The sequence below is a fragment of the Pinus tabuliformis genome, chromosome 8 (assembly GCF_031772625.1).
Source record: "Pinus tabuliformis cultivar Carrire ecotype Pingquan chromosome 8, CPIR1, whole genome shotgun sequence".
In the NCBI taxonomy this organism is placed as follows: Eukaryota; Viridiplantae; Streptophyta; class Pinopsida; order Pinales; family Pinaceae; genus Pinus; species Pinus tabuliformis.
In genome coordinates this window covers 545,076,141-545,089,440 of record NC_142294.1, presented here as the reverse complement: position 1 = coordinate 545,089,440, position 13,300 = coordinate 545,076,141, and the positions used below count along the sequence as shown (strand labels likewise).

At 36.5% G+C, this 13,300-nt stretch overlaps 1 protein-coding gene across 1 annotated transcript; it reads left to right on the top strand.

The window, feature by feature from the left end:
* Positions 1–4,292: 4,292 nt before the first annotated feature.
* On the top strand, positions 4,293–5,726 carry LOC149236592 (peroxidase 5-like). The gene is made up of 4 exons (XM_089368967.1): positions 4,293–4,514; positions 4,604–4,798; positions 4,909–5,086; positions 5,203–5,726. The coding sequence occupies exons 1-4, from the start codon at positions 4,293–4,295 to the stop codon at positions 5,607–5,609; spliced, it is 1,002 nt and encodes a 333-aa protein (XP_089225093.1). The 3' UTR covers positions 5,610–5,726.
* Positions 5,727–13,300: the final 7,574 nt, after the last annotated feature.

The following is a 13,300-nucleotide window of genomic DNA, read 5'->3' as shown; positions in this document are numbered from 1 at the left end:
TATATTTCATTGTTATTAAATCTTGTACGGGTGACAAATGATTGAGTTGTAGTGTGCATGATAACTTTTATAATATTATGTTGATATTGTTGCAAGCACATGACACAGGAAAATGATTGTTTGAATGGTATGACCTAAAACTTTCTTTGGTTGCATAAATGGAACATGTTCATGAAATTCCTTATAGACTGCGCATAGTTTTTTCTACTTACTAGAAATAGATGAAGGAATATTTGGCATGATGCTAACATGGTTGGAATGCATGTGGATAAAGTGTATGTCATGCAGGTGACGTTATGGACATGGTATGACGTGCAGTGGTACAGGTTGTACTATGTACAAACCATACATATGGTACTAGTAGGACATGATATGTATACCTATGTGTGTAACACACACTATGTACATGTATGCATGAAGACACTAGGTGGGTGTTTGGCATGGCAACCGACCGAGAGGTTGCATCGAAGAAGGAAGGATAAGTAACAGTAGTTTATTTGTAGTTGGCATACATGTAATTATGATTCTGATGAGTATTTATGGTTATGATGGTTATATGCGAACTAACCTGTTATGATGTTTTATGCATATTGATGTGGCAAATATGCTAACTGACTTGTTGTATGCAGGTAAACTGTAAGAAGCAATAGTTCGACAAGAACACAAAGGATTGGAATAATGCAGGGGAGAACATACATTCTTCAAATAAAATAAATAATGGGCAATATAAGCCATAGCTACTTTAATAGTATTTCATATCAAATTATGATATTAGTTATGATAAAATTTGTTAAGTTCTGCATCTAAAAATTTCTTACAAAATTGTTGGAAACCAATGTTACAGGTAGCAATGGAAGGAGTTGTGTTCGGAGCACTCCTTGTAAATGATATATATATATATATATATATATATATATATATATATATATATATCGGTAGATTTGCATCAGATTCCAAGGCCATAGAAGATGTGGATTCAGAGAAAGCTACCTGTGAACGAGGATGCAGTAACACACCGAGGACAGTGTAATGTTTAAGGGGGGAGTATGTAACACCCCTCCCTTGTGTGTCAGACTATTTTAACCTAAGCTGAGAAAAGCTAGGTGTGATGTCTAAAATGAAAAGAAAATACATTATTAATAATTAATAAATTTATCACTTGGAAAAGCAAGACACTAAGAGATGAGATTCTTGCCAAATCCCATTGAGGAATGGGATAGGATAAATCTTTCATGACAAGATTCTAGATGTGATTCTAAATAAGCTTGGATGGATTGGAGATAAGTATCCATCAAGAAAAACATAAAATATTTGTGGGAGATAAAGGCAAGCTTTTATGAGGAAAAGCCTCGCAGGAGATAAAGGCAAGCTTTTCTGAAAAATACCTAGGCAAATGGATAAAAATCAATAATAGCAAGACACCACTAATGGAAACTATATCATGAATGAGGGTATTAAATACCCATTACATAGATCAATTGGCGACAATTGATCCATGGAAAGAACCTCAGCTCGAGGGAAATTAAAGGTGATTCATGGTTGGGTGGTGGTGCTCCGCTCTCCAAGTGATGTTTTAGTTGGTTTCATATGCGTGGAATGTACCGTATGTTGTTCCTTACTTTGTATATGACTTTATTTTTTTCAACATATATGTTTAGCTGTAGGTGTGATATTTGTATAGGAGAATGATAACTATACATGTTAAATGATTTTGGTTCTAATTCTAAAACTGTAGAGATTGAGGTTCATGCTATTTACTCTATGCATTAAGTTCTATAAGGTGAGTTGCATCCATTGAGGTGTTCCAGTTCTTTACTCGTATTACATAAGATATATGTTGATGATGCTATTTGTATTCATGTAATTGATTTCATTCTTATGCATGTGGATGAGTGAAATATCCAGTGAACCTAGAGGTGATCATCATTATGTTAGTGAAGCAACATAGTATCTATTTAATGTTATATAATGTCTTTATTTTAACATGGAAAATAGTGGTGCATGAGACAAATATGCATGCGGATCAGTATGGTATAATGCATTTAACGGTATAGTCTATGATGGTCAGATTATCTATAGCATGTGTACTCAATGAGGTTAGTTTAGCATTCTGCATGTTGCTTAAGAGTAATATTAGTAATCCTTTTGCCTATGTCTGTAGAACTATGATCTTGACGCATGGCCAGGCTAACTGCAAAAGACTTAAGATAATGAGTCAATTAATGCTTGCGGAGATTAACCTATAAATTTTATGAGTGGCATGCCAGGATTAGTCGTTTTCCACAATTTGTAAATTAAGCTTAATGATGGTCCTAAAAGTCCACATCGTGGATCCACTTCTGTCGTGTTCAATGGTTAAGGCCATGAGTGTTGTATATATATATTAGTGTTTACATAATGATAGACTAAAAATGTTGTTGTCCATGAGGGGATCTTAATAGTAAATGAATAAATATTACGAGAATAGGAAGCCTAGTAGCTAATTAGCAGGGTAGGCTCTGGAGGTACGTTACATGCCCACCCAAAGAACTTAAGGTTCATCCTCCAAAATTCTTGGGAGTGGACAACTTTTCTAATTTAATGAGATGGAATTTGAAAGTTTTCCTAGAGCCAACTCATATAAACTTTGCCATAATACCATTTATTTTCCTAATAATCGTGGCCAAAAAACAGAAGATATGTGCCTAATTGTTATAAGATCTATAAGACCAACTGAGTGAAGATGACCCTGCCTCCAAGTATAAGATGTCAATGTTCCCACCCAATAATCTTTTTGTGAAATCTATCAACAATCTACGTCCATTCATTAACTCTATAATCAATTGACTTAATTTTGAGACCTAATTATTAAATTGAAAAATGATTTAATCTATAAATCTAAAAAAATTATAATATATATTCAAATAAACTTACCCTTTTATCAACCACACCATTATATATATATAATCCCAAGTTATATCACCAATTATCGTATCATCAAAGAAAACTACCCAAAAAGAAAATAACTCGTCCTCATGGACGCCCAAGCAAATTTATGACTAAATTTTCCTCAAGATCAGGACCACTATTTCCTAAAGCTCTCAAAACCCATTATTTTCTTAAAGCTCTCATAACAAACAAATTTGAAGGGTTGTTTAATTTTGAGATTCCAACTGTTGATGAGACAAAACTCCACTCATTCATGAGAAAGATACTGGCAGATTCACACATGATGTACCTTATAGAGACAGTCAATGACAGATTTACACGTGATATATCTGCTAGAAACACCACATAACAGAGTAGCATAACTGCTCTTCCTGTACCTAGTCCAATAATGGCTGACACGGTATCTATGAAAACCCATAAAATTGAAACTGGGGAATTGTCGAGACTGAACATCCACTCTTTGTAGACCAGACATGCCACTGCCAGTAATACACAGCCGTACCTTATATTCATCCAATGCCACTCACGGACACAACGGACACAACTAGTTGTATAGTTATCTAATTGGTCAAATTTTTTTGGAAGTTTTTATGGTGGTTTTTGTTGGAGTTGTCTATAATGTGATTTTTTGGAGATTCCGGTGACGGCGGAAGGAATTGAGGTTAAATCTTGATTTGTTGCATTTAAAATGGTTTTTTAACTGCATATTTGGATTCAGCACCCTGGAAAACCCCTGGGACGCTTTCATTGTGCAGAAACTAGCTATCAAACTTGCGATTCCAATAAATTCCTGCCGGATTTTGACCGGAAAACCCGATGGAAAGGCTTTCAAAAAGTTGCGTTATAGACAACTGCTTTGTGTCTCTAAAATTGGGTAAGAATTTATTGAAATCACAGGCTTATGGATAAAAATTTATTGAAATCACAAGCTTATGGGTAGTGCTGTGCAATCACAATGCAGTAAAGATTTTCCAGGGTGTTGAATCCATATAAGATCAAGATAGTTTAAATAACACAAATCAAAATTTCACCTCCCAATTTTCCACACGATTCAGTAACAGAAAATCCAAAAAAATCCCACTGAAAAACTCCCTAAATACGTAGCTTCACATACACAATTGTCTGTCTGGTCTTCAATAGCAAACTTGACTATTGTTTTCTCCCATATCAGGATTTTGATTACCATCTCGGTGAACGATCTAGTGCCTGCTGTTATCAAAGGTGAGAATTTCAGTAGCATCAGATAATGTTTCAGGCTTTACTATTCAGGTTTTCGGGCTTTATATTCGTTTATCAAGAAAATTAAGGATCCAGTGACTTTAGTTTCTGGTGTTTTTGACGCTGCCGATTTTTAGGGAGCTTAAATGGCAAAAACTGTGTGCCGGAAGGCTATGCTCTTTGCTGTGTTATTTTGTGCCTTAGCTGTGTCTGCAGTGGGCGATAACAACCTTGCAGTGGGTTATTACAATACTATTTGTCCCTCTGCGGAAGCCATTGTGTTTGGGGTAGTTAGCAGTGCATTCTTGAACTTTTCTGGAATAGCTGCTAAGCTTATACGGTTGCATTACCACGATTGTTTCGTCAGGGTAGGCACCCGACATATTTTGTTATGTACTCCTCTGAGTTATTAGAGTGAAGTTATTGAAATAAGTATTTGGAGCTCCTGCACTTTCAGGGATGCGATGGTTCTGTTCTCATCGACTCCATTCCTGGCCAATTCGTAGCGGAGAAAGACTCTCCAGTTAACCATCAGAGTCTTGGGGGATTCGAGGTGATTGACACAGCGAAATCGCTACTAGAGGCGGTCTGCCCAAAGCTGGTCTCCTGTGCAGATATAGTCGCATTTGCGGCTAGAGACAGTGCATTGCTGGTATTCGTCTTAAACTTCATATATATAACAACCACAAAATTAAAAGTAGCGTAGCATAGCATAGTAGCAATGTCCAATGCTTTATAATAATGAATCACAATTGATCGCAGGCATCGCCTCTTCTATATCCCCTTTGGTGGCATGTTCCTGCTGGAAGAAAGGATGGGAATACTTCACTATCTTCCGATATTCCGGAAAATATGCCTGGGCCTACTTCCAATGTAACCCAGCTAACTCAAATGTTTGCAGCCAAAGGTCTATCCCAGGACGAGATGGTGACATTGTCAGGTATATCCAGTGACCTGCAAACCGTCAATGTGTCAATTCTTGCAGATGATAATAATGGTTGAGCAAAAGCATATGTGGAGTATAAACATGTTTGTGTTGTTTGCGCAAAAATGCAGGGGCACACACAATTGGCGTCTCTCACTGTTCTATATTCGCGAGCAGGCTCTACAATTTCCGCGGTTCGAATACGATGGATCCGTCCCTTGATCCAATGTATGTTCAGGTACTGAAGCAGAATTGTGCCCGGCCCAACACCACCACCGTGTTCATGGATCCTGAAACGCCATTCATCCTTGACAACGTGTATTACAACGAAGTTCTAGCTAACCGAGGTCTGTTTACATCGGATGCAACTCTGCTAACGGATCCAAACACCAAATCCAGTGTGACTGCAAACTCGGGCTCTAACGTCGTAGAGTGGCAGAAAGCGTTTGCTGCTGCGATGGTAAAAATGGGAAATATTGGCGTATTGACTGACAACGAGGGAGAAGTCCGCGTCAATTGCAGAGTAGCCAACGGTTGATAGAGAATTCTGTTTTCGTTTGCTTGAACTCCGTAATATTAGGTCCATTACAAATTGGCCCCACTTCTCTACCCAATTGTATGAGCACCTATGTTCCTTCGAAAAATTAATAAATTATCACAACTATTATTCCATAAAATTTGGGTTAACGAACGAGGTTGAAATCCCTGGTGAATGTTACTCTACAAAAAAAAAGACTTATATAGTCTTTCACTAACCAGGAGTTTTAATTTCTACAGGATCATCTTGGTTGAAGCACACAACTACCCATCAGTTGGTTTTGTATTTTGATATCTAAAATGGCTTTATGGTCAAAGTCATCTATCTTGCATTATGGTTAAGTAAATTACGCTTAAAGTGGGGTGTTGGTGTGCATGCACATTAACATAGCATAAAGTATATTATAAAGTATATGTAAAGTTTTAGTTAGTTTTAGTATTTGCCTACAGTGAAACGATAAACATGTATATTACATATAGATTTAGTTAGTTTTAATGTTTGTATGGAGTTAAATTTAACATAATTGCTTTATGTATTGATTTTTTTATCACTATAAAAAATTCATTCTCTCTTACAATTTTTCTCCATTTCAATTTTTGTAAGTTTATGCAAATATTCTCTGTCTAAATCCCTAAATGTGTAGGCTCTAATAATTTAACACCTCTCCTAGTGGTGGTCAATGCCCTGGAAATCCGAATTGGCCTATCTTCGTATCCTAAACTTTCATGCTTTTTTTTCCTTCAACAAAGACCCAAAAAGGGTTGTTCCACAATCTCGTGGAGTTTATTATGTGTAAATTTCAGGCCTTATGGTCAACTATCTATTTGATATCTGTAGTGAGAACATTAGCAAGAAGTTATGTGGCAGATTTTTTTGTGGAATGTGGCAAGCTTATGGGTATGTGTTGGTCTTTGAGAGAATAAATTTGAACTGGTCATGCAGATTAAGCCCTAAATACTAAAATTAAAATTAAAACCGAAAAGAGCAACTGAAAGGGAATTCATTTGAGCGGAAAAATGTAAGAGCAACCAGTAGTGAGGAACCCAACGTTGCCTGCGGAACCCAAAACCAGTTGCAACCATACCCCACCTAGGAACAGTTTTTTAGAAAGATTCATTGGAATCTATAAAGAATATTTCTATAGAGAATCTTGTAGGGAATCCAAGAGATACCCTAATGCTCTAGAGCTCACCAATAGAGAATGGAGTTGATTTTATAGTTATTTTTCACGATTTTTCCCCACAAACTAAACGGCGTAGTCCATTTCTTTAGCATAGGTGTGCATTTTTAGGCCATCCCCAGAGGTGGAGGTATAAGCTATCTTTTGTAAATGTAATGCAATTTGATTTCATCGAAGATCAATGAAAGATGTCTTCCCACATTGATTTGGGCCTAGAGATGTAACTCACACTAGGTGAACTTCGTTATAAACTTGGTTTGTGACTTTATCTCTCATAGTTTTCTTTTATTTTTCGCTTCTTTTATGTGTATACATCTTATCGTTACATGCTCTTTTAAATACAATTTTGTATGCATCCATGAAGTAAAAAGATATTGATCAATTTGCAAATTGTCGAATGAGACATGGTGTGTCACTAATATACTGTGGCTGCGAACTGGAAAGCGATTGGCTAGAATAATGCACCTTGTTATGTTGTTGATTCACTGTGGACAACCTCAATTGTGTTGTTGATTCACTATGGACAAGCTCCATTATGTGTGAGGTTGAATGTGTTATGTAGGGAAGGAAACTAGGCTACAATTCATAATGTTTTTTTGTAAGGTTAGTGCCAGCCAAAGGTGTATGTAGTGAGTAGGTCAAGAGCCATCCAAAGTTGTAGGTAGTGGGTAGGTCAAGAGCCAACCAAAGAAAGGTAACAACACAATAGCCAAAACAAGCTAGAGGTGTATTTTCCTCAAATTTATGGCTTAACATTAAATTTTTGGTAATTAATGTTAGTCCAAAGTAGCATTAATTCATTTGAGCTAGATGCAAGGTCAGTTTTTGATCTGAAATGAATCTAAGACAATTAATAAGGTATTACAGACTCATGTGCATGGATGTGTCTATGTTATTTTATGCAACAGAACGATAAGATTGTGAAATACCCAGACACTGAAGCAGTTAAAGATAACACAACAGGGAAACATATAAACATAGCAAGTTTAATAAGGAGTTCACCCAATACTCCTGGACTACATCTTCTGGTCCAGCCTTTTCAGTGGTGGCCTCTCTATTATGTTTTCAAGCAGGGAAAATTTTAAGAACCCCCCCTAAATTTATAAGTATAATAAATGGGCGAATCTCCATGGTATATAGGAAAAATGGAAGGCGATTTTATCAATAATATAATATGTATATATAATTTTTTTGGTGAATCTGTCACCAGGCGAATATTTTACTCAATTATAAAATCTTGTAAGATCTTAGTATTACCATGGGTTATCATAAACCTGGAGCTTAAAAATTACTATTAGTAATTTATAAAAATTAATAGTTGATTTTTATTTTATTTTTTATTTTAACCAAGCTAAAATGTTTAACATACATTAAATTACAACATCCATTTTTACTCTTGATCCAAGAAGCCCCGAGAGGGATCAAATATTTTTTCACTCTATGCTAGTTTTCATATCACGACATTTGATACCTCTCGGGGGTTAGCAGATCCAGAGTAAAGATGGATCTATGCTGATTTAATTCCCCCATTTAAATAGGCTACATTCCAGGTGAATACCATGGGTCAATACCATTTGCCATTTTGGTGAATACCATGGGTCAATACCATGTGCCATTTTTATTTTTATTAATACTAATATTAGGGTTAATAATGTTTTTTTGCATGGTATTAACAACAATCTAGTCCATGGTATTTGTCCCATAGTATTTTGCCCATAGGTTTCACCTAAATATAACACATTTTTTGAGTGTTCGTAAATATAAGGTGAATTATGGAGTAAATATAAAAAATGTTTTATTTGTTTACCATACCTTTGGTTTTTTTATATTTTTATTAATTTACCATACCTCTTTTACAAATATGGTATTTGGCCCATAGGATTCACTTAAATAAAACCTCTTTCTTGAGCCTTCATAAATAGAACAAGGGTTATGGACTAAATATAAAAAGAGGTTTTATTTATTTACCATACGTCTAGTTTATTTATATTTTTATTTATTTACCATACCTTTTGAGTAAGTATAAAAAGACGTTTTATTTATTTACCATACCTCCACTTTACTTATATTTGTATTTGTTTACACCCTTGCATGTATATAAGGTGACTTATGGAGTAAATATAAAAAATGTTTTATTTATTTACCATACTTCTCATTTATTTATATTTTTATTAATTTACCATACCTCTTTTATAATATGGTATTTGGCCCATAGGATTCACATAAATAAAACCTATTCTTGAAAATGGGCGAATGGATTCACTTAAATAAAACCTATTCTTGAAAATGGGCGAATGGAAGGTTGTAACTCCTAATTTCAAGGGCTAAATTTACCTTTTTTAACCTCTCCCTTATAATAAGGTGGGCTATTTGAGGTGATTTGTAAAAATGTACTATGATACAAAATATTTGCCCACTAAAAATTGAAAACCCCTTAATTTCGCCAAAGGGCAAACATTCGCCCCTAAAATTTTCTATGTAAATTTCAAGCAAATTTTTTACAATAGTGAGCTCAATACGAGTCTCACTCAACAGATACAAATTAGCAAGACTGTACTTGGATCCCCCAAGTCTCTGGAGTACACAGACTCTCCTTACTAAATTTTTGACCTCTATTGGTCACATTTAGTATGATTCCAATCTGAGACTCAATACATGGCAGGCATATATAGAGCAGCGCATTTGAACCTCTCAAACTTTCTCTGGAGTACACAGAATCTCTGACTCTATCTGTCTCTATCTTTGGCTCAATGTTGCCTTTACTTCTGCAGGCCAACTCAACTCCTTCTCTCTGTTCTCTGCTCTTAGCTTTTTTTAACTCGCTTGCCGCTTGCTCTGTTAGTTCATGGTTTTATAGCCAATTTGCTTCCTGGTTGTTCGTTTCTACTTCCGTTGTCCGTTCAAATTCCTCTGCTCTGCGTCATCAACCACTGTATAATGCATCACAGGGAGGTGGCCACTTGTTTTGTAACGGATGAGTGTGTTAGTTCTCTTGGACATGTTTGAATGGTCGTTATTTTTGTTTGCTCCAAGAATGACCACGAAACCGAATCTTCTGCCAACTCATCGTCCAAGTCGGACTTCAAATCCCATGTAATCTTTCTTTATAACTTGTCAAATCTGGTCATTTATCGGGACGCGCCTTCACTGTTGATCTAGACCCCCCAAATCTTATGGTCGTTGTGCATATCGGGCAGTTAATTAGCTCGATGGTTACCCGTTTGATACGCGCGTTTTTCTCTCTCTTCCACTGGACGCGTGTCACTCGCTATGTGGCATTCAGTGGGACTTGGTTGAAACCACTTGCTGCCTTGAGGTCCTTCCGATATCCTGCTGGTTTTGTGGAATCCCACTTCGTTGGAACCGAAACCGATACTTTTCCATATTTCATAGCCATGTTGGGTTCGGGTGCTCGGGGCTTTCCTTCATTGAGAGGGACGCCCTGCTTGTCGCTAATCACATATCAGAAACTGCCTTTGTTCTCTAAAATTCACCCCTATCTTTGCCGGTTGGTGCCAGTGCGCGTTACCATGGCCCGCCGCTCTGCGCGCTAGAACGTCGGCCCTCATTGATCCGCACTGACTGTCATTGCAACTGTCTGAGGATTCATTCTGATAGCTTGATCTTTATAAGAATTGAATTTTTGGCATAATTTGAAAGAGTTCATGAAAACTTAGAGAGTATTTTAGGATCCAATTTGGATCACGACCTTCCCACTGAAAAAGCTTTTGGACCACCAAAAGTTGGTTTTTAAACATCAATCAAGTGAGGATATAGTTTCCTTGCCTGCTTAATTTCTATCCATCTTGCATTGCTTGGTTTCAAACCTTTGAGTCCAATCCTGAGGTACTCAACATCCCCTCTACGAGTAGTTCTCACCTTCCTATCCAACATTGTATCTTCCTGCAACTCATTGAGATATTCAGGAAATAGATCGTCAATAGAAGGCAACGGGCTTTGCTCTTCAGGATCTTCAATCAATGAAGGTTCGAATAGTCTCAAGCTTTTTGCATTAACTACGGAATAGATATGCATGTAAGCTGGTAAATCAAGGCAAAAAGCATTCTCACCAATTTTCTCAAGTATCTTGAAAGGTCCATACCTTATTGGCTTCATCTTTTTACCTTCACCTTGCATTCTATCTTTGCTGATAATAGTCGGACTTTATTACCAACTTGGAAACTATGCTCAGTCCAATGCTTAACATGCCTTGCCTTGTACTTTGCTTGGCTCTTTTCCAGCTAATCCTGTACTACCTGGTGAATTTCTTGGATTTGTTCAGTGAACTTGCTTGCCTTGTCCACATCACTGTGTCCATCAACCACTATGTCTTTACCAAAGACAAAATCCAGGGAAGACCTTGGTATGAAACCAAAACAAGTCTCAAAAGGAGATCTCTGTGTAGAAGAATGTTTAGCACGGTTGTAAACACGTTGCACATAACACAAATGTTCATCCCAAAGCTTGGGATGCTTGCTACAATAGCCTCTGAGCAACTGGATTACTGTCCTATTGACCATCTCTGTTTTTCCATCTATTTGTAGATGAAAAACTGTGTACTTCTTCAGTCTGGTGTCCATCAATTCCCACAGACTCGACCAAAATTTCCCAACAAATCGGGAATCTCGATCAGATACAATGGAAGTGGGTAATCCAAAACGAACCCATACATGTTGAAAGAACAATTTTGCTATTTGTTCAGATGTAATATGTTTGTTACAAGGTATCAAAATACACATTTTGCTAAACCTATCCACAATAACATATAAATAATCGTGACATTTTCTAGATTTAGGTAGTCCCCCAACAAAGTCCAAGGAAACACTTTCCCAAGGATGAGAAGGAACTGATAGTGGAGTGTATAAGCCTAGTTTTCTATTGCTAGGGTTGCTTTTAGCACACATGATACACCCTCTTACATATCTAGACACTGTCTCATTCATTTTTGGCCAATAACAAAATCTTTGTAGTTGTGCAACTATTTTACTTACACCAAAGTGACCTGATATTAGAGAAGTGTGTGCTTCTCGAATTATCTTTGCTCTCTCAGTTTGAGGAATGCATAACTTTCCCAAATGATACAAGAGTTGGTCTTTAATATGATAATCAAATTCTTTTAATTTTCCATGCCTTAAAGTTGCATATACATCTTTAAAATCTACATCTTGAGCATGTTGTTCAATGTAGCTTTCATGCAATACTGAATTATGCTTAAGTATAGTAGATGCATTTATGATTGGTCTAGACAACATATATGCAACTTTATTATGTATGCCCTTTTTATATCTGATGACAAGAAACTGTCGTAGAAAACCCATCCACCTATAGTGTCTTGATTGCTGCAACTTAGTTTGTGAGTGCAAATATTGAAGTGGTCGATGATTAGTATGTATAACTATCTCTTTGCCCATTAAATAATGTTTCCACTTTTTCACACTCTGCACTAATGCATACAATTATTTATCATATGTGGGATAGTTAACTATTGTAGAATTAAATGTCTCAGAATGATAACATATGGGTTTACCATGCTGCATCAACACTGCTCCCATAGCATAGTCACTAGCATCAGTTTCAATCTCAAACGGTCTTTGAAGATCAAGCAATGCTAGTACCTGTGTTGTACTAATATTTTCTTTCAAGGTGTTGAAGGCTTTATGTTGTTTTCCTCCCCAATGAAACACCTTTTTCAATCTTTTTAAGGCATGTAAAGGAGCTATAATTAAGGAAAAGTTAGCAATTAACTTTCTCCAATATTGTGCCACTCCTAGGAAGCTTCTAACTTCTGTAGCAGATTTGGGTTTAAGCTATTTTACAATGACTGCAACCTTAGAGGGATCTATCTTCAATTCACCACCCCCTACTATATGACCCAAATAATTCAAAGATGTTTTTCCAAATTCACATTTTGATAATTTAACATAGAGATTTTCCTTTTTCAAAACATCTAGAGTCTACTTTACATGCTTCAAATGTTCTTCCCATGTTTTACTAAATACAAGAATGTCATCTAAATATACAATGAAAAAATCATCAATAAAAGGCCTGAGTACATCATTCATTCCTCTCATGAAAGTAGCAAGAGCATTAGTTAAGCCAAAAGGCATAACTAACCACTCATACAGTCCCTACATTGTTTTGAAAGCAGTCTTCCATGCATCTTGCGCTGCAACTCTAACCTAATGGTAGCCACTATGCAAGTCCAACTTGGAAAAGTAAACAACTTCTTTCAATTGATCTAATAGATCATCTATGGGAGGAAGGGGATAACGATTTTTGATCGTTATTTTATTCAGTGCTTGGTAATTAATGCACATTCTCCATGAGCCATCTTTCTTTCTCACCAAGACAATTGGAGACCCACATGGTGATGTGCTAGGTCTTATGAACCCTTTCTCGAGAAACTCCTGTACCCGCTTCTTGATTTCTGCACTCCCTAAAGCGGACAACCTATACATTATGATGTTAGACAATGGAGCATCTTGCTGCAAATTAATATCATGTACTATTT